The 22,918-nt window shown below is 43.1% G+C and overlaps 1 protein-coding gene across 1 annotated transcript; it reads left to right on the top strand.

Annotated features, from left to right (window-relative positions):
- Positions 1-214: 214 nt before the first annotated feature.
- On the top strand, positions 215-19,960 carry LOC138738428 (NXPE family member 3-like). Its single transcript, XM_069888625.1, has 5 exons — positions 215-358; positions 2,297-3,072; positions 10,486-10,559; positions 12,304-12,513; positions 18,549-19,960. Exons 1-5 carry the CDS (start codon positions 251-253, stop codon positions 19,097-19,099), a joined length of 1,719 nt encoding a protein of 572 aa, XP_069744726.1. The 5' UTR covers positions 215-250; the 3' UTR covers positions 19,100-19,960.
- Positions 19,961-22,918: the final 2,958 nt, after the last annotated feature.

Here is a 22,918-nt window from a genome sequence, read left to right as displayed (position 1 = left end):
AAGACAGGAATAATTGGAAAGTTGGATTCAAAAAACTGCAGATGCTGAAAATCTAAAATAAAAGCAGAAAATGCTGGGATTATTCATGGATAATAAATGTCATTTGTAGGTTCCTTTTAATCGTGTCAATTAAAATGAAAATGTGCGTATGATTTACCATTAAAATATTGTCAGTCCTGGGTTTCAATATTTGTTTTGTGCTATTCCAGATTTAAGAAGCATTAGTTTGTGATGAAATTGAAAAACAAGTATGAAAGAACAACATTCAAAAACCTCCATCCTTACCAGATCCAGTTTCCAGTGCGGTTTTATTCTGTTGATGCTGATGGGATTGCTGGTCATTTTCCAACAGATGAAGGTATGTAATGAAACACTAGGCCCAAAAGAAGTAGATACATGAATTAAGACTTGACATGTCAAGAATAGTCATGTAACATTTCTGGTGACTTGGCATTGAATTTCCAGTTAATCATACAACTGCTTTCACATCTTAAAATGTTATTTTTTTCATCAAATGTTGCTGTAAAATATTTCAAATTTTAGCTTTTTTATTTTTCCTTATTTCCTGTCTATGAGAATTCTTTAATCATTTATTTGGCTGCTTAGTTATCAGATTGAGATTACTGGTGTGTAGATGAAGAAAAATAGTAAAAGATCAAAATTTGTAATCAGATATAATTGAATTACTGGTTTAAATAGTCATAGATAAATGTAAATCAATAGACATTACAGAAACAGGGTTGTTGGGTGGCAAAGGCTGGGTGACTTCACAAAAACATACAAGTTGGAGATTTCTATCACTTAATTTCTATCAATAAAATATGATAAAGCAGTCGTGAGAAATGATGTTTAATTTGGAAGATCAAAAACATTGAATCACTGAGTGCCAATAAGAAATAGAAAATGGATAAAGTTCCTGGTGAGAATGGTCTATGGGTCCCTTGAGGACAGAGCATAGATCTAGCACTGATAGTTGCAGGTGGAAAAGGTACTGCAATAATGGTGTGTGACTTTAGTCTTTTTGTGGATTAAATCAGTTGGTAAATATGGAAAGTATAATATTTTGTGGAACCAACTAGGGAATGGAATATTTCAGATCTGGCCATATAAAATGAATTGGGATGAATGAAAATTGCTTAAAGAATCTTGGCAGGGTTGTGAGCGGGGTGGGGCGGTGGGGGGAAAGAAATATCTATTCACATATTAATTTTGAGAGTAACAAACCAGCAGATGTAGGTTGCAGCGAGCGCTGGGGATCAGCAGATGTAGGCTGCAGCGAGCACTGGGCACCAGCAGATGTAGCCTGCAGCAAGCACTGGGCACCAGCAGATGTAGGCTGCAGCGAGCACTGGGCACCAGCAGATGAAGGCTGCAGCGAGCACTGGGGATCAGCAGATGTAGGCTGCAGCGAGCACTGGGCACCAGCAGATGTAGCCTGCAGCAAGCACTGGGCACCAGCAGATGTAGGCTGCAGCGAGCACTGGGCACCAGCAGATGTAGGCTGCAGCGAGCACTGGGCACCAGCAGATGTAGCCTGCAGCAAGCACTGGGCACCAGCAGATGTAGGTTGCAGCGAGCACTGGGCACCAGCAGATGTAGGTTGCAGCGAGCACTGGGCACCAGCAGATGTAGGTTGCAGCGAGCACTGGGCACCAGCAGATGTAGGCTGCAGCGAGCACTGGGGATCAGCAGATGTAGTCTGCAGTGAGCGCTGGGCATCAGCAGATGTAGGTTGCAGTGAGCACTGGGCACCAGCAGATGTAGGTTGCAGCGAGCACTGGGCACCAGCAGATGTAGGCTGCAGCGAGCACTGGGGATCAGCAGATGTAGTCTGCAGTGAGCGCTGGGCACCAGCAGATGTAGGTTGCAGCGAGCACTGGGCACCAGCAGATGTAGGCTGCAGCGAGCACTGGGGATCAGCAGATGTAGTCTGCAGTGAGCGCTGGGCATCAGCAGAATTGAGGTGAATTGTTTGTCATGCTTCTCTTGTGTCATTTGTTTCCTCAGCTCTTCCCATTTACACTTGCACGCTGCGGACTTCTCCTATCACTTGGCCATTTCTGGTTTACTAGCCCCAGTAATCACACTTTCTCGAACGATGTCTATCCTTCTGCATCTATAGTTTCACCAAGATAAGCTTCTGTTCTTTCCTTGAATATTGCCTTGACATGTTCCCATCAACTTAAGATTCTCTCTTAGGTTGCTTCCCCTTGTTTAAATTCCTGGTTTTCCATGGGCTTGATATTAGTAATTAATTGCAAAGATATTTATTATAATAAGTTATTCCTTTCTACAGTCTGGTGGCAATGAAACTTACTTTGTGCGGGAGAAATATCCAAAACCAAAGTCTGATCACAGGAGAGACCTGTCAAAGGAGAAAAATCTGTCAATGTGGACAGACAGACTCTTGCAATGTGGCTACCAGATTCACACCTTCACCCCTGAAGAAAGGTCAGAGGGTACAGTTCTGACGAAAATGATTGAATGGCCAAAACCTCCCAACCCGGCCGTGCATTTTATGAAAAGCAGTGACCCATCACGGACACGCTTCGTTATTTTAAATTCTGCAAAGACTTTCTACGTTGGAGATCAATTACAAGTGATGCTGCGCATGTACGATTTTGAAGGAAATCCGAAGCAATATGGGGGTGACTATCTCCAAGCACGGATCCACACTCCAGAGCTAAAGGCTGGATCGGTAGGAACAGTTATAGATCATCAAAATGGATTTTATTATATAAATTTTACTTTACTCTGGCCGGGGAAAGTCCAAGTATCTGTTTCCTTGGTTCATCCCAGTGAAGGGATCCAAATACTTCAGCAGCTACGGAACGAATCCCAAAGAGTGTATTTTAGAAGCACTTTCAAGTTAGGTAAGATCATGAAATCTAGTGTGTGTAATCTGTGTTTGAAACAGACCAAACCACTCTGTGATTTTACTGATATCAAGACGGGGGAGCCTTGGTTCTGTTACAAACCAGAGAAGCTTCCCTGCTCTTCACGCCTCAACCATGCCACAGGATATTACGTGAGAAACCTCTTAAATGGAAAAGAACTTAAATATTTTCAAAGGTATGAAAATTCTTCTCATTTAGATATTAATGTTCCTTTTGTTCCCATTCCAAAGCTCAAATCATAAATCAATCAAAGTTTTGCTCCCTGAACCTGAAGAATATGATTTAAGTTTAAGCTTTGCCTCTGATCCAAATTCCCGTCAAGTTCAGGGAAGACAAAATACTGCAGATGCTGTGATCTGGAGCAAAAAGCAAACTGCTGAAGATCCCAATGAATATTCTTGATCTGAAAAATTGACTGACCCTCTACCTCCATAGAAACTACCTCCAGGAGTTTGCTTTTGGTTTGATCCTATTGAGCTTGGTCTGGGATATCGTTGAAATTAATCTGCTATGGCTTACTGCAAACACAAGTACTTTAACGTGGCAAAACCTCCAACAGTGTTAATGTTGGGGAATTGGCTGTATCCTGCTGGGCTGATCTCTCTGCTCGGAATTGGCACTCACAAGCTGCCCCTTCCTGAGCTAGGTGCAGAGGGCTTGTGTGATAGATCCAGCCGTCTGCACTCCAAAATAAAGGGGAATTGTGTTCATAGCAGTTCACATTTGCGCCACACACTGCACTCACCAAATACTGCTCACTGCCACGAGCAGCTGACAAAATCGGGAGAGATTTTAATCACCATTCAAAGTGTTAATTGTTTTCAAGTTCAAATTCAATGTTATTGTCACATGTATCAAGTTGCAGTAAGTTAGTTTGTTTTGCGAGCAGTCCAGCTGGACATATCATTCCTATTAAATCAAGTAAGATATAGTACAGAGTTACAGAGAAAGTTCAGTTAGTATAGAGCAAATGCAACATAATTTTGCTAGTGTGAAATCCATTAAGGATATAACAGCAGAAAAAAACTGTTTTTAAACATCATTAAGATTGAAAGACCTTTGAACATAACTGCAGCGAATAAAAATGAACTTTTTATAAAAAGTCAACTTTAAAGAATATTTGTAATTCTTTGAGTTTTTTCATCTGAAGTAATTATCCTTTGTTTAAGAAGAACTTGTTTTTTCTGTACTTCATCAATCTTTGCCCTACAACCCCAATTGAAATCTATGGTTCTTTGGTCCTGCACGGACTCTGCTCTGACGCAGGATCCAGCTGTTGATCCCTTATCAGGAAATCATAGCAAGAATAGATTCAAAAGCTCCACAGCTAGTCACTGGTTGTCTAGGTTATTGGTGATTGGCACATTTACACAGTCACTGAACAGCAGAACATTTCAGGAAAGTTTCTGCTTTGGTGGAAGTGTAAAAATGTCACAAAGGAATTTATAATGCAAATTCCATCCCATAATTTTTCCACTTGGACCCCTACACATTTTTACAGAGCAGCTGCACTGTAGATTGACTGCAACCACTCCAAGCCTAATGAATACGACGTTCTCCCTTCAATCAACTCCGCCACACAGAAAGGCTGTGTAAAAGTGCCCCTGTGTAAACGACCAGATTGGGACACATTGGAGGTAAGTATGCTAATTTTTTTCGGAATAATTCCAAAATTTCTGTGTACGTGGGCGGACAAACATGGGTGGACATCAACGCGGACGTGCAATGTACGTCTGATGGACATGGTCACCACATGGATGTCCTAAGTGACCTCAGAATCCTGCAGCCAAAAGATCCTCAGGAAAGAAGAGGGAATGACTCCAGATTTTCAGACCTTTGCGAAGGGGGTAGCTATTTAGTTTCAAGCGTTCTTTCATGGTGCGGAGATGCGGGTTGTGCACGTGCAAGGAAGAAAACCACGTGAGACAAAATGCATTACAGGAAAATGGGTGGAGAGAAGGGGAGCACTTTGATTGGGAGACATGACTTTATTGTGAGTCAAAATGCACTAATGTCGCAGAGAACAACATGGAGGAAAGAGAGAGAAAGTTGGCCTGTATTCTGGCTTGATGTCCCAAACAATTTTGATGACGATGAAGGCTCATTTTCATATGTCTCGGGGTACCTTTGCTTTTATGTTAAGGCTCATTGAGCTGGACCTCAGGTGCAACCTCTGGGTTCCCGTTTTAGACTCGCTTTGTGGTGGTAAGTGACACCATGTGAATATCGATCCATTAGTGTTATTTTCAGTATAGGAGTGGCCATTGTCTGCGTGGTGGTATGCCAGGTGACTGGAGCACTTAGAGGGGCCAAGTTGCAATGTTTAATTCATCTGAACTGCAGGAGACACTCGACGGATTTGCAGAAAGGCATTATCCAATGTGTGGTGGTGGGATTGATGGTACTCGTATTCCTGTCAGAGCACCCAGTGATGACTACAATAGGAAAGGATGGCACTCAATTGTCTTGCAGACAGTTGCCGATCACAGTTACTGGTAAGTATAAAGCTTTGTGTTGCACTATGTATAATGGTTTGTGAGCCTAATGCCTTTATAAGCACAGATCTGTGGTTGTTCCAGCTTCATAGATGTGTATGTGGGATGGCCTGGACACACACACGATGCTTGCATCTTAGTGAACTGCCCCCTCTACAGAAAGGCTGAGGGACAAGGAGGGTACCTCTGGCCACGTGAGGAGAGCTAAAGCACTCATTTTCATGGGCTGAATGAGACACTGATAATTGTTCACTGTTAATGCCAACAGAAATCACAAATTGTAAATGGGGTGGAGATACCTGTGCATCTAATCGGAGACCAGCTTATCCATTGAGGAGGTGGTTGATGAAGGGTTTCACCCACCGTGAAGCCCTCAGCCAGCATCACCATCACCACAACAAACATTTGAACAGCACAAAGGTCATTGTGGAACATGCGTTCGGACGTCTAAAAGGTCACTCAGTGGGTTGATACCAGAAGTTGTCGTGGCCTGCTGTGTTCTTCACAGCGTCTGTGTGATCAACAAGGAGTACTGGTGGTGCAACTGTCAACGAGATCACCCTGAGGCACCTGAGCGTCTTCCCTTTCTGGGAGTAACTCGCCATAGTGCCCACGAAGCACGGGAGGTGATTGTGTCAGCTTTGTAGGAAGAGATTTTATGTAAGAACGTGATTTGATCCTGCAGTGCTTTCAATGTAACAGAAGGGTTCACTTGCGATATACCATTTTCACAATGATTTTAATTAAACATTTTCATTGAGAGTCCACATCACAGGAGCCACTTGTTTGCAAATAATGATGCTCATTGCGGCATGTTGCAGCACTCTAAAAGACTGGAAGTTATGTAAAAGTGATAGGCTTTTATTAGCAATAGAATGGAGACACATCAATGCTGGTCGACTGTCCTGAACTGGGGAGGGGGCTGTGGGACGGTCACCTTTATTTGGGAGTCCATGAGAGGAGCCACAGGTACAGTCGGCCAAAGGGATGTGTCCAGACAGCTAATCATATATACAGTGCTTTACCACATTCACCCCTTGTTTTTGAAAGAGTCCGCCAGGGTGAAGTGAATTAGGTGTTATTACAAATCAAGTCTTTCAGATGGTCTGGTCTGCCACTGCAAACATCTTAGGAATTTTTGGAGGTTGGTATCGTAATCCTGCAGGTCATGGCCGTAAATGATGACGTTGTCCTGATATGGGAATGCGGTCTGCATCTTGTACTGGTCTACCATCCCGTCCATCTCCCACTGGAAGACTGACTACCTGTTGTTGATGCTGAAGGGGACCCTCAGGAAATGGTAGAGGTGGCCAGCTGCCTCAAAACCAGTATATTGGCGGTCCTCCGGGCAGATGGGGAGCTGGTGGTAAGCTGGCTTAAGATCAATGGTGGAGAAATCCCGATATTGAGTGATTTGGTTTACCTAGCAGGTATGTGGGGAAGAGGGTACACGTCCAGCTGCATGTATCTGTTAATGGTCAGACTGTAGTCGATGACCATTCTGTTTTTCTCCCCATTCTTCACCACCACCCCTTGGGCTCTCCAGGGGCTGGTGCTGGCTTCAATGATCCCCTCATTGAGTAGCTGCTTCACCACCTCCAATGACCCTGTCCCCGGCACTGTACCGCCTACCTTTGGTGGCAACAGGTTTACAGTCGGGGGTGAGGTTAGCGAACAATGCTGGAGGGGTGATCGAGAGAGTTGAGAGCCCACAGGTCGTGTGCAATGGGCAATCTTCAGGTTGCTGGCTGGAAATGGTGGGGGGAAGTGGCCGCGGGGTGGGTTTTCCTGGTGGACCGCAGTGGCCAGTTTAAAAACTGCTTGTTACTGACAGTGGGGGTTGTTGGGGCCTGTTGTACTCCATCGTCACACTTTTAAGTATGCATTGAAAGTCTAGCCCCAGCAGCATGGCAATGCAGAGCTGTGACATCACCAGGTCTGTGCCCCACACGGTCAGAGTCATTACACAGTAGCTGCAGACATCAGCCGTATGGGACTTCAATACCAAAGAGACTTTGTGGCTTACTGGCCTTATCACCAGGGAGTAATGCCACACCGTGTTGGGGTGGATGAAGCTCTCTGAGCTCCCATGATCGAACAGGCAGCTCAACACATGGCTGTTTACCTGGATGTCCATCATTGATCTGGTGAGTTGATCCAGCATGATGGAGGCCAGTTTTGGATCGGAGTCTGTAGATGTGGTAGAGTGTTCGGGTGTGCGGTCCCAAAATGATGGTGTCCAAGATGGGGGACCCCATGGCTCTCATGCAGCACTGCTAGATTTCGAAGATGGAGGTGTCAAAAATGTCAGTCCCCACGGCCCGCATGCAGTGCTGCTTGGTTGGGGAGACTTCAACATGCACCCCTTCATGTAATGTCCTTTCTACTCACAGTTAGAGCAAACCGCATCTTTCACCAGGCAGCGTTTCCTCAAGTGCTTGTTCAGGCCACAAAAGTAGCACTTTGGGTGATCACGGAGTACGACGGCCGTGGTTGGGCCGCTGGTGGGATGTGGCAGTAGTGGTGTTAGGTGCTCACGGAGTACAATGGCCATGGTCAGATCGTTGGCGGGACGTGGTGGTGGTGGTGTTCTGCGGGGCTGTGGCCCTCCCACATCCCAAGGCAGCGGCCTTGTTGTTTGCCAAGTAGGCTTCAATATTCTGGAGGGCCATCTCTGGTGTGCCTGCCAGTTTGACTGCCTTTCACAAGCTGAGCTCGCCTTGCTCCTGATGCCCTTGACATAAGCATCTCTGATCTGGTCCTCCATGTTCACCGTGGGTGTCATAGCCTTGCAGTTGCAGCACCGTCCAAGAGCTCGCAGGGCCTGGAGGTACTCAGCACTCAATTCCCCAGGTCACTGTTTCTGGGTAGCCAGGAGGTGTCTCGTGAATACCTCATTTACCATCCTCAGGTACAGGCCTTTCAGGATGTCCATTGCCTCTTCATATGACTTGGCGTCACTGATCATTGAATACACCAGGGGCTTGACTGGGGAATGTAGTACCTGCAGCTTGTCGTTCTCTGATGATGTCTGCAGAAACGCTTCGAAGCAACAGTTCAATGTTGTTGGAGGCTTTAGATGACCGTGGGTCGATTTCCAACTTCTCAGGTTTTAGGATCTGCTCCATTATCAACATTTATTGCTAATAAAATTGATGCATCATCAATAACTCCAGAAGTAGAAGCTATGTAAAAGTGATAGGCTTTTATTAGCAATAGAATGGAGGTACGTCCATGCTGGTCGACTGTCCTGAACTGGGGAGGGCACTGTGGGACGGTCACCTTTATTCAGGAGTCTGTGGGAGGAGCCACAGGTACAGTTGGCCCAAGGGGTGTGTCCAGACAGCTAAATATACAGAGTGGTTTACCACAGTTTCAAGCTTTGCACTTTGTGAATCCCAATGGATCTGCATGTTAGGCTGTAGTCGTGTGTGCAAAACTGTGCAAAACACGCAAAAGCTCACATTATAAATACTAATGTGAACATGGTTCTCGCAATCACGTTACTGGAATGGTCCAGGGTAGCATGAGGAGGGAGGTTCTTGAATGGACTTGAACGCCACGTCAAGGTGCTACATTACAGGTCCACGACATGGGGAATGAAAGGAAATCTGGCTCTGGGGTTGGTGAGGGTTATATTTTGTTGGGGGGGGGGTGGTACAGGAAGTTGATTGTCTGAGATGGGGATTGATAGCAAGCCCGCCACCTCGCTCGTGATGCCAGTTTGCATATGCTTCTCCCTTTCCAGTCTTTCAAACATGTTTGAAAACCCTCCGGTCTCCTCCGCATGGTGACGTTCACCTACTGAACGTGGCGCCTCTCCACCTCTTCATGGTCCATTGATTGTAGCTTGTCACAACGCTCTTGACATATTATCCTGGCCTTGGTTGGTCATGCTCTTTTCCTAGGCCACTTCCGCGCTATTAGGGATTGGAACACAATGCCCGTCAGTAAGATTGATCAAAAGGAGAGCTGCCACGTGACTGTAGCTGCTGCCCAAATATCCAAAGAAGAACTAACTGCATGACCACAGCTTATCATTGCATAACTAAAGCACTTGCAAACCAACCCGATGGAGGACGTGCTGCCTTGCTGCAGGAGAGAGTCTCATACAGTTAAAAATGGTGCCGCATCCATTAAAGTGGAGCATGTGCTGTCTTAATGCAGTTGTTGCTTACTGATCTAATACAGCACGTGGTAGCTGACTGAACATAGCTGCTGTTCACCTTTATAAAGCAGTAGGTGTTATCTGAACATGAGATTGATGGAGGGCAGACACAAACAATTTCACGTCACCACATGTGTCCACATGTAGCTGCTTAAGGACAGGCACATGGATAAAAAGGTTTTACCTGAATCCTGCTGGTGCGAAGGACCTCCCCTCCACCCCCCACCCCCCCATGGCTGGCGTCTGCTTCTCTGTCACTCAATTGCTCAGATTCAGGCATGCCGCCTGTGGAGGTCGGAGGTCCAGACCCTCTTGGGGTGGTGTTGCATCCTCCCTGCTGCTCATCAGAGTTTTGGGTCGCACAAAGTGGCGGGTGCCTCAGATGTGCCAACAGAGATCTAAATAAGGCCAATCTTCATGCCCACTATCACTCTGGCCATTGTGGGACAGCACCCGTTGACATCACGAGCTGAACGGTTCATCGCGCATAACAGCACATCATTGGGAAAGTTGTATTCATTAGGCCCATTTCTTGCAGAGTGGCTGCGGTCATTTTAGATGGTCATTGGGGTGCCGTTGGAAAAATTACGGGCTGAAATTTACATAATAAATTCCGTCTTGATTTTTTTTACATTGTCACTGGGAACGATAAGACTGAAACTCCCCTGCAAAGTTAATCTACTGCCCAGAACTACGGCAGGAAGAGGTCATGGGCTGGTGATAGTGAGTGCGGTGAGAGAGTAGTGAGAGGAATAGATAGCTCATAGCATAGGTTAGGTATTGGACAGGAAGTCAGTGAGGGTTGACCCTGTCTTTCAGCCCAAATGATAAGCCATCTTTTCTCATTTCTATGCTGCAAAATTAAAATTTTACTTGTTCCTTTTCATGGATGTAATAGATGAAAAATATATATATATATTTTCAGTGGGAAAAATGTCAAGATGCCAATATTACCCAATAATCACGATGATGTAATTGTAGAGCCATCACCTCACAAAGGTAAGAGAATAACTTGCTGCCGAGTAAATTAGATATTAGATGGGCTCTGTGGGATGAAATGTGGGAATTGTTTTCTGTTCCAGATACTTAATTATATCCTAAATTGAATTTAATGTTTTGTACACATTTCAATCGATTTAAGTAACTGATTAAAACAAATATTTTATTTATTCAATTTTTTAAATAGTTTGTGCAGCAAAAGTAGGATTATCATAGACTTACATAGGAACATAGGAAGTAGGAACAGGAGTCGGCCAAAAATGGCCCATCGAGCCTGCTCCGCCATTCAATACGATCATGGCTGATCTAACTGATGACCTAACTCCACCTACCTGCCTTCTCCCAATATCCCCTAATTCCTCTATCATGTAAAAAAAATGCATGAGTGCCAGATTTCCTGAGATTGACAGTACTTGAAGCCTCACATGTTATTCCAATACTCAACAATAATTTGAATAAGGTACTTGAATATCTGAAGTAAAATCTGCAGATACAGTGGTTGAAGTAAAAACACAATGCTGGAGAAACTCAGCAGGCCAAACAGTGTCCTTTATAGAGCAGAGATAATGATACATGACCAACGTTTTGGGCTTGAGCCCTTCATCAAGGTATGACAAAATGTCAGCCAGAACCTGAACAAAATGGTGGGGAAGGAGCACAGTTCCAAAGGCAGGAAGTAATAGGTGGATGAGGGAGGGAGGGTATACCAGCAAGCAGGGGGAGGAGGGCTGGCTCTTGAAAGACAAAGAGAAAGGGCAGGGAGGGAGGACGGAGAGTAGGCGAACAGAAACTGGAGAAATTGATGTTAATACCATACGGTTGGAGAGTGCCCAGATGGTAATTGTCTTGGTCATCCAATTTACGAGCAATCTTTGTGGGACAGACATGACAGCATGGAAGTGGGGTGGGGTGGGGGGTGGAATTGAAATGGAAGCAATCTCCCAGTCTGTGTCCAGTCTCTCTGATGTCTAGAAGGCCAGAACAGGAGCACCGGATGCAGTAGATGTTTTTACTTGAGTATCTAGCTTAATACTCCTCGAGAGCATGAGGGCCGCAGTGCTGGTTTCTTCAAGTTATTAAAGCAAAACTGGCTCTATCCTCTCGTGTAGCCTAGAAGTCGCTTGGAACATTAGAGGAATGCAAAAAAACTGCAGATGCTGGCACCTTGAGTGAACTAAGAGGAGTCAAAGGAACTCAGTGAATCAGGCAGCATTCAGGGATGGAAATAATCACTCATCGTTTGGGTCAGGTCTCTTTATTGACTTTGAAGTAGGAAGGGGTGATATCAAATATAGAAAGAGGAGAAAGAAAGGAGGGGGAAAACTGTGGCGAGGTCAAGAGATTACTGGTCAGAAAAAGACCTGAAGAGGCAAGGAGAGGAAGAGACCACTGGATGGGGAAGGAGGAAACAGGCTTGAGAGCAACACGAGAATGGATTAAATGGGCTACCGGATTTCCCATGTTATAAAGGCGCCTGCACGCTAAGTCACTAAATTGGCTGCAGATTGCTTTGAGAGCACTGAAGAGAACATGAAAGATGCATTTGGAATTCATGTTGTTTCTTTCACTACATTGACATTTCAAGATTGCTTTTTGTAGCTTGTATACATACCACCCCTTCTTTAATTATTTAATTTTTCCACTATTTCATCACAGTTAGTTTTGATCCAATATCAGCTTTTTTTAAAAAAAAGAACTATATATCAAAAGCATGTTTTTAAAATTTCTTTTTCCTTATTTTTAGACCAAGGTTTCATTGAATGTGTCCCTGGCAAGCCACTGCCTTCACCATCTGGATTTTATTATCAGGATAAATGGGTATCACAAACTTGTTGTGCTCAACACTTCGACATCTCAGAAAATGCTACCAATTGTCTTCGATGGAAAAATGTTTATTTGCATGGAGACTCTACCATGCGTCAGTGGTTTGAATATTTGATACGTTTTATGCCAGGTCAGGTTTACCCATTTTTCATTATGCATTATATTTACTCCCATCCATAATCAATTTTGTGTTTTTCTCCTGCAATTTACACTTCAGAATCAGGAAGTATTGTCATGAACAAGTCATGAAATTTGGTGTTTTGGGGCAGCGTCAGACTGACAACGTTCCTATTATAATCATCTTACGACATTACTATAAAAACGTGAAAAAAAGATAATAGTGGATGAAAAGTAAGGCAGTGTCTTTGGTTCATTCAGGAACCTGATGGCAGTGGGGAAGAAGTTGGCCTTGTGCCATTGAGTGCTCATCTTTAAGCTCCTGTACCTTTTTCCTGATGGTATACTTCTTTGTATATGAATATTTTCTGCTTCTCGAAGATGAATAACCATATAACCATATAACCACTTACAGCACAGAACAGGCCAGTTCGGCCCTACTAGTCCATGCCATAACAAATTCCCACCCTCCTAGTCCCATTGATCAGCACCCGGTCGATACCCCTCCAGTCCTCTCCTCTCCATTTAACTATCCAGTCTTTCCTTAAATGTAACCAATGATCCCGCCTCGACCACGTCTGTCAGAAGCTCATTCCACATCCCCACCACCCTTTGCGTAAAGAAATTTCCCCTCATGTTCCCCTTATAATTTTCCCCATTCAATCTTAAACCATACCCTCTAGTTTGAATCTCCCCCACTCTTAATTGAAAAAGCCTATCCACGTTTACTCTGTCTGTCCCTTTTAAAATCTTAAACACCTCTATCAAGTCCCCTCTCAATCTTCTACGCTCCAGAGAAAATAGCCCCAGTTTGCACAACCTTTCCCTGTAACTCAAACCTTGAAATCCTGTCAACATTCTCATGAACCTTCTCTGTACTCTCTCTATTTTGTTTATATCTTTCCTAAAATTTGGTGACCAAAACTGTACACAGTACTCCAAATTTGGCCTCACCAGTGCCTTGTACAATTTCATCATAACCTCCCTACTCTTGAATTCAATACTCCGATTTATGAAGGCCAACGTTCCAAATGCCTTCTTCACCACACCATCTACCTGAGTATCAGCCTTGAGGGTACTATTTACCATCACTCCTAAATCCCTTTGTTGCTCTGCACATCTCAATAGCCGACCATTTAATGCATATGGCCTATTTAGATTTGCCTTTCCAAACTGTAACACCTCACACTTATCTGTATTAAATTCCATCAGCCATTTCTCAGCCCACACCTCCAGCCTTCCTAAATCACCTTTTAATCAACGGTAATCTTCCTCACTGTCCACAACACCACCAATCTTTGTATCATCCGCAAACTTGCTTATCCAATTCTCCACCCCTACTTCCAGATCGTTAATATATATAACAAACAATAGTGGACCCAGGACCGATCCCTGAGGAACTCCACTAGTCACTGGCCTCCAATTGGACAAACAATTTTCTACCACTACTCTCTGACACCTCCCATCCAACCATTGCTGAATCCATTTCACTACCTCTTTATTTATACCTAATGCCTCCATATTTTTTCCTAACCTCCTGTGGGGAACTTTGTCAAAAGCTTTACTAAAGTCTAAATAGACAACATCCACAGCTTTCCCTTCATCAACCTTTTTTGTAACCCCCTCGAAAAACTCAATCAGGTTTGTCAAGCATGATCTACCCCTGACAAAACCATGCTGATTACTCCCTATCAATCCCTGTACCTCCAAAAATTTGTAAATACCATCCCTCAGAACACTTTCCATCAACTTACCCACCACAGACGTCAGACTCACGGGCCTATAATTTCCAGGTTTACATTTGGACCCTTTCTTAAACAGCGGAGCCACATGCGCCACCCTCCAATCCTTTGGCACTACCCCCGTGACCAGTGACATCCTAAATATCTCTGTTAATGGCCCCACTATCTGTCCACAAGCTTCCCTGAGTGTCCTTGGGAATATTTTGTCCGGTCCCGGAGATTTATCCACCTTTATCTTTTTCAACACAGCCATCACTACCTCCTCGGTTATCCTTATATGCTTCATGACCTCCCCACTATTTTTCTTTACTTCAACTGGTTCAATATTTTTTTTCCCTAGTGAATACCGAGGCAAAGAAATCATTCAAAATTTCCCCCATTTCCTCTGACTTCTCACTCAGCCTACCTTCGCTATCTACAAGGGGTCCAATTTTATCCCTCACTAATCTTTTACTTTTAATGTACCTATAGAAACCCTTTGGATTTATTTTTACTCTGTCTGCCAAAGCCTCTTCATGCCTTTTTTTGGCCTTTCTAATTTCTTTCTTGATTCCTTCTACACTCCTTGTAGTCCTCCTTCAAACTCTCAGCTCCCTGCTCTTTATACCTCTTGTACACCTCCCTTTTTCTCCTAACCAAATTTCCAATATTCCTCGAAAACCAAGCCTCCCTATGACTTCCAGCCTTTCCTTTGATCCTCACTGGGACATATCTACTCTGTACCCTCAAAATTTCTTTTTTGAATATCCTCCATTTTTCATTTACATCCTTACCTGAAAATATCCTGTCCCACTCAATACTCCCCAAATCCCTTCTTATTCCTTCGAAATTTGCTCTTCTCCAATCCAGAACCTCAACTTTAGGCCCCTCCTTGCTCTTCCCTAAAACAGAGTTATGATCACTAGACCCAATTTGTTCTCCAACATTAATGTCCGATACCTGACCTAACTCATTCCCTAACAGGAGATCTAGTATTACACCGTCCCGAGTCGGTTCTTCTACTAATTGATTTAGAAAACAATCTTGAACACATTTAATGAACTCTAGCCCATCCAGCCCTCTAACTGTATGGGTATCCCAATCAATGTGAGGGAAGTTAAAATCTCCCATGATCACTACCTTATGATTCTCACACATATACATTATCTCCCTACACATTTGTTCCTCTAATTTTCTTGGCCCATTTGGTGGTCTGTAATACACCCCTATTAGCACCCTCATGCCTCCTTCACCCCTCAATTCCACCCAAACAGCCTCACTGGACGATCCCTCCAGACCATCCTGCCACCTCACGGCAGTAATGTCCTCCTTAACAAGCAGAGCAACTCCTCCCCCTTTTTTACCCCCTGCTCTATCACATCTAAAACAAATGTATCCTGGAATATTAAGTTGCCAGTCCTGCCCCTCCTGTAGCCAGGTCTCACTAATTGCCACAATATCATGACCCCAACTATCTGTCCATGCTCTAAGCTCATCTACCTTGTTCACTATGCTTCTTGCATTAAAATATATGCATTTCAGAGAATGACCCTCACCTATATTCTCTTTTCTACCTTTTACCCTAATCTTCATCCTACCTTTGTTATCGATATTATTCCTATCTAGGTGGCCATGCTCCCTTGACACTGCACTCACACTCTGTTCCCCACCCCCCTGCCAAACTAGTTTAAACCTTCCCCCACAGCTCTAGCAAATCTGCTTGCCAGCACATTGGTCCCCCTCCAGTTCAAGTGGAGTCCATCCCTTTTGTACAGGTCCGACCTTCCCCAGAAGAGATCCCAATGATCCAGAAATCTTGTCCCCTGCCCCCTGCACCATCTCTTTAGCCACGCATTCATCCTCCACACCCTCCTATTTCTACCCTCACTAGCGTGTGGCACGGGCAGCAATCCAGAGATTACTACCTTGGAGGTCCTGTTTTTTAACTTCCTACCCAATTCTACATAATCCTGTTTCAGGACCTCATCCCCACTTCTAGCTAAGTCATTGGTCCCCACATGGACCACGACTTCTGGCTGTTCTCCTTCCCCTTGCAGAATGCTATGAACTCGATCAGAGATATCCCTGACCCTGGCACCAGGGAGGCAACAGACCAACCTGGATCCCCGATCTCGTCCCACAAACCTTCTATCTGTCCCTCTGACTAATGAGTCCTGTTCTTATCCCCCCTTCCCTTCTGAACCTCAGGGGCAGCCCCTGTGCCAGAGACCTGACCCCCACGACTCGTCCCTGTTAGGCTGTTCCCCACATAAGTATCCAATGCCGAATACATGTTGCTGAGTGGCACTTCCACAGGGGTACTCTGCACAGGCACTCTCCCTCCTTTCCTCACAGTCACCCAATTCCCTGACTCCTGCCTTCTAGGGGTGACTGTCTCCCTGTAACTCTTCTCTATCATTGCCTCTGCTTCCCTTATGATCCTCAGTTCATCCAATTGCAGCTCAAGCTCCCTAACACGGTCACTCATTATATGCAATTGGAGGCACCTTTTGCAGGTGTAGTCGTGAGGAACAGCTGTGCTGTCTCCGACTTCCCACATCCTACAATTGGAGCACTTAACTACCCCAACTGACTCCATTTCCTCCTTTCTTACTATAAATATGTTATTTCAAAGATACCTTTCCACACAAGGAGCTCCTTCTTAGCCCCTGCTCACTGAAGTTCCTCGAGCCAAAGTCCCAAGTCATGACCATTTCTACACAGCATACATATGCTGCAAGAAAACGTAAAATTATCCAGGGTAAAAGTTCTTTGGGAAGAATATTCAAACAGGCATGGAAGTAAAAGCCACTAACATTTTTAAATGGGTCAAACATATCTGGTAATTAAAAAAGATTACACAGGAAAGCCATTGGGTACATCACAAAAAACCTCGGACCAATCTAACTTGTGTCATGAGGGATAAAACTCCAATAATCCAGAGTGAGCAAATTTCAATTCCTGGGAGTCACTATCTCAGAGGGCATTTCCTGGACCCAACACGCAAATGTCATCGTGAAGAAAGCACATCACCGCCTCTACTTCCTCAAGAGTTTGCGGAGATTCGGCATGACATCGAAAACCTTGACAGATTTCAACAGATGCGTAGTGTAAAATGTGCTGACCAGCTGCATCATGGCTTGGTATGAGGGCATCAATACATCTAAGCAGAAAGCCCTGCAAAAGGTAGTGGACACAGCCCCGTGTATCACATGCAACACCCTCCCTGACATTGAGAAAATCTACATACAACACTGCAGAAATCATCAAGGACCCACGCCTCTGTTCTCATTGCTACCATCTGTAAAGATGGTACAAGATTTGAATCAGAAGGTTCAGGAACAATTGCTACCCCTCCACCATCAGACTCATAAATAACAAACTCAATTAGAGTCTCATTTAAGGACTCTTACTTAGGACATTTATTTTCTGTATTGTCTAGTCAGTTTATTCACATATCTTTTCTTGGCTACATTTCTCTCTATTGGTGAGTACAGTTTTTGCATTACTGATAAGCAGAGATTCTGCCTGGCCCACAAGAAAAAGAATCTCAGGGTTGTATGTGATGTCATGTATGTACTCTGACAATAAATTTGACCTTTGAATTCCAAATGCCAACATATATGAAGAATGTTACAATCATGAAAAGGATCATTCGTTTCAAGGATCACCATATTTCTCAACCAATCCAAATTACATCAATAGATCACACTTACTTGGTAATAGCCCTCAGCAATAGTTGCAAAGACTTTGATACATAACCAACCCACATCAGTTGAGTCCATTACAAACAGCAATTACATATGTGCTACCTGCTAGAATCCCATAACACTAATGCTGCCTTTCAGAAGGTTGGAGAGGTCACAAACTTTTATCGCTGATTATCGCTGATTATCATGGAAGAGAAATACAGTCTAAATAGACTGATAGATGTGGAAATGATGTACTACTTTAAAATCATAGTAATGGGTAATGATCAACAAAATCCATTACGAAGGGACAGAAAGTACAGATGTACAAATAATGTATAGTTGGAATTTCCATCCAGAACAAGGATACATGGTAGGAAGTTTGAATAGGTGTTCTTATTGAATGAGAAAGCAGAAATGGAGGGCAACTCCTGCTCTATTCTTTATGGTGAGATTTCTTGCTTCTTCCTCCTTCCATAGATTGACTGGAACCAACACATTGATCCTCTACACTTCTAAATAGAATAGAAGATGTGGTCCCAGCTTGACACATTGAAGTCTTAAAGATTACACAAAAATATTTTTAGTGATCCATCAAACTATCACCCAGAATTGTTTAAATATCTTTTTCCTTTCAGGTCTCAGAAAAATTGATGTGGGCAATTCATTGAGATATGGACCCCATCTTGCTGTAGATGTGGATAACACAATCAAGATAGAGTATTTTGCACATGGGATTCCAATCCGCATTCCTCCTTTAATAATTCAGAACCTGCTATTCATTGCAAATAAGCTGGATGACATTAAAGGAGGGAAGAACACAGTTGTAGCCCTCACCATCTGGTCCCACTTCAGCACCTTTCCAGTGGAACATTACATCCGAAGGCTACAGAACATCAGGAGATCGATTCTTCGATTGCTGGATCGAAGCCCAGAAACATTGATTGTCATAAAGACAGCTAATGTCCAGGCCCTTCCACGAAATGTTAGTCTCTACAGCAGTGACTGGTTCTCCTACCAGCTGGATTTAGTGATGAGAAGGATATTCCAGGGCATCAATGTGGCATTTGTGGATGCGTGGGAGATGACCTTAGCCCATTACCTGCCTCATGAGATTCACCCCAAGCAAATCATCGTCAAGAACCAAGTAGATATGTTCCTCTCATATGTGTGTCCTTTGAAAAAGTAGTAAATGCTGCTTTAAATTTTTGTAATAATATGATCAACATGTAAAACACTAAAATACTGCATCAGAACTAGGCTTTATAGAATTTTGTCAAATTAACACATTCTGTTATTTCCATTGGTCCTCTTCTGAATATATGCTGCAAAATCTTAAATGAATTGCTGTGCACCTCAGCACCACACCACGCATGACCTCCAGTGCCTCTTTGTGAGACTGCAAGTCACTGGAGAGAAGAAACCAAATGCTGAAAAGCCATTGTCAAAAATTCCGTTCCCCAGTCACTATCTCCCTGGTGATTGTCTGAAAACAAATCAGACTCTGCAAATTTGGAAGCATATTTGACCCTGAGGTGAGCCTTTACTCCAGTGGTAAGATTGCCTCTTCCCACATCTGCAGCATTAGCTATCTCCCTGTCCAGGATCATTTGCTGCAGAAGTCATTATTCATTCACTTGCCTCTACATCTAACTATTCCTATGCACCACTTCTGGTGAATGCCCAACAATAGCTCTGAGCTAAACAATGTCTCATCTTTAGAAGATGGAACAGTACAACACAGTACAGACCCTTTGGTTCACAATGTTTTGTCGACTTATACACCATGTCAATCTAATCATTCCCAACCTCACAGCCTATAATGCTAATTTTTTTCTCACGTCCATGTGCTCATCTAAGAGTCTTTTAAATGTCCCTAGTGTACCAGCCTTTCTGGCTATGCATTCCGGGCATCCACCACTCTGAGTCAATAAAACTTATCCTAAACTCTCATCAATTTACCTTAAATGGATGTCCACTGGTATTTGCGATTGTTGCTTTTATTTTGCTGTTTTTAGGTTTGATATATTGTTTTAGTTTATAATTTAATTGTGATTTGTTGTTGAGTTTAATAATTCATTCTTCTTTTTAAAGAAGTTAAAACTTCCAATAAATATAATGGATAACCAAACTGCCAATTCTCACAATTGCCTTTCTCTCCAAGTAAACGTTATGGGGTGTGACAAAAGGTTAGCATATTTTCTTTGTAGTTGCAATGAAATGTGGATTGGCACCATCTATATAAGATAAAGGCAATATATCCAGAGGGAGTCAAAGAGCATAACTGGTAGAACACACAAAATGGAGAAGGAAAGCAGTAGGTCAGGCACCATCCATGGAAGGCGAAGGATAGTCAACATTTCGGCTGAACCCCTTCATCAGGAATAGCATAAAATGCGCGTAAGCCCAAATAAAATGGTGTGGGTGGGAGTGGGAGGAGGATAGATTGAAAGATGATGGGGGGGGGAAGGGAAAAAATATCAGAAAAAGAAGCTAGGAAGTGATGGAAGGAAGAGGTAGAGGGTGGAGGAATTTGCATTCTGAAAAGGAAGGGAAAGAGGAGCTGGTGTGGGTGACCAGCAGATAGAGAGGGCAGAGGAGGGGAAGAGAAGGAATAGAGAAGAAGGAATAGGGCCAGAGAGAGATAGAGGACAGTCAAGGGGAGCTTTTTACTGTAAATTTGAGGTCAATATTGATGCCATCTGGCTGGATACTACCAAGATGGAATATAGGGCGCTGTTCCTCCAATATGTGAGCGGCCTCAACCTGGCAGTTCAGCAGGTCATGGAAAGACACTTTAGTATGGGAATGGGAAGTGAAGTTAAAGTGGCTGGCCATTGGAATATCTGGGCTGTGGTGGCAGATAAGCAAAGTGCTGGTGATGTAATAAAAGAAGCATTTGGAATATCTGGGGCTGTTGTAAATCATGTGCAGATCAGACAAGAGTCATCATACAGGAAACAGAGAAGACATTCTGCCCAAAGTCCATGTCAGGTAATCGAAGACTTGCTTTCTTTATTTCCTCTTTCAAATTCCTGGCCTTAACCTTATAGGCACTTCATCTGCTCATCCAGACACATTGTATGAACGTAACGAGGGGAGAGGTACAGGGCTTTCTCCTGTATCTTTCATGCAATGAGCTCCAGAGCCCCACTACTGACAGTGTGGAAATAATTTTCCCCAACTCCTCAATATTCTTCTATCAATTACATCATTCTAGGTCCCCTGGTCATCTTTTACAGCCTAAGTTTCTTCCACACCATTTACCACAATGTCCAATTTGATGTAGTTGGCAAACTTCTTTATCAGGATTCCTTTATTTAAGGCAAATCATTAACATATATCAAGAACACCAGGGGAAAAGCAATGAGCCATGCAGAACCACACTACATATTGTTTACTAATATTCTGAGCCAAATTTGTACTCCAAATACCAATTTCTCTTGGATCCCATAAGAGAAGATCTATAGTGACTCTGTCAAATACACCATCATTCTTGTTAACTTCTCAAAAAAAATCAGTCATATGCAATCTTCCCTTGACAAATCTTCCCTTGACAAATCTTCCCTTGACAAATCTTCCCTCAACAAATCTTCCCTTGACAAATCTTCCCTTGACAAATCTTCCCTTGACAAATCTTCCCTCGACAAATCTTCCCTTGACAAATCTTCCCTTGACAAATCTTCCTTTGACAAATCTTCCCTTGACAAATCTATTGTGTCTTTGATTAACCAACATCTTTCAAAATTATGGTTTATCCTATCCTATTTTTTCTAATAAATTCCCATATCCAATATTAGGATGACTAATATCAAATTAACCTTAATAGAGTAATTCAATAGGGAAACAGGCCTTTTGGCCCATCTTGCCTCTGCCAACCCAGCCTGCATTTGGTCCATATCCATCTAAACTTATCTATCCATGTATCTGTCCAGATGTTTTTAAACATTGCAACAGTACCTGCCTCAACCACCTCTTCTAGCAGCTTGTTATATTCTTCCACTTTCCTTGGTGTAAACAAATTTCCCCTCATGTTCTTGTAAAATCTCTTCCCCCTCACCTTCAACCTATGTCCCCGAGTTATCTATTCATGGTTTTGTACACTTCTGTGACTTCACCTCTCATCCTCCTGCACTCCAAGGAATAAGCCCTAGCCTGCTCAACCTCTCCCTATCACCCAGGCATTCAAATCTTAGCTGCATCATTTTAAATTGTTTCTGCAGCCCTTGCAATTTGACAAAATCTTTGCTGTACCAGGGTGTCAAAAACTGAACATGATACTCCAAATGAGGCCTCACTAATATCTTTCACAACTGCCACAAAACCTCCTGACCTCTATACTCAATATGAAGGCCCATTGGCCACCCTTTCCACCTGAGATGCCATTTTCAAGATACTATTTACCTGCGGTAGACAAAGTTAAGAAATTTCAGGTATGTTACATTCTAAATGTAGTATTAAGTGACAATAATGGAACCTTTACTTTTTACCCCTTTACTCCTAGATCCTTCTGCTCTACAACATTCCCCAAATCTCTATGCTAGTCCTCCCAAAATGCAAACTTGCATTTCTCTATGTTAAATTCCATCAACCATATTTCTGCCCAATCAATCAAGATCCTTCTGCAATTTTTGGCAACTGTCTTTGCAATCTAATTGCTTTCAGCTTTTACTAAAATTAATATTCAATATAAGCAGTTTTCTAGTATTAGAACTGAAGACAATAAAAGATAAAAAATTATGGTCTGAACCACTTACTTCCTTCTATAATTTTATTATATAATTTCAAAATCCATCAAATAGATATCTCCAAAATGTTTTCTGAACCAATTGCATTCAGTTCTTGAATGTTCATCCTGCACAAATCTCTAATATATCGCTTCAATGGACTGTCTGCTATAGTTATCGAATATAATTTGTTATCCTGTCTATTCCAACCATTCATTGAATTCAATAGATCCTAATTGCATTAGCTCTGTTTGTACTGCATCTTGCCCTGCAAGCATTGA

The sequence above is a fragment of the Narcine bancroftii genome, chromosome 7 (assembly GCF_036971445.1).
Source record: "Narcine bancroftii isolate sNarBan1 chromosome 7, sNarBan1.hap1, whole genome shotgun sequence".
Classification (NCBI taxonomy): domain Eukaryota; kingdom Metazoa; phylum Chordata; class Chondrichthyes; order Torpediniformes; family Narcinidae; genus Narcine; species Narcine bancroftii.
The sequence above is the reverse complement of the archived record's forward strand: the minus strand, read 5'-3'. Positions and strand labels throughout refer to the sequence as shown.

Bases quoted from the DNA above. Each gene is read 5' to 3' on its own strand.
- LOC138738428 (XM_069888625.1), top strand. From the start codon at position 251: ATGAAAGAACAACATTCAAAAACCTCCATCCTTACCAGATCCAGTTTC. The intron at 359-2,296 runs GTATGTAATGAA...TCCTTTCTACAG, and splicing joins TCATTTTCCAACAGATGAAG to TCTGGTGGCAATGAAACTTA. The intron at 12,514-18,548 runs GTCAGGTTTACC...TTTTCCTTTCAG, and splicing joins TTTGATACGTTTTATGCCAG to GTCTCAGAAAAATTGATGTG.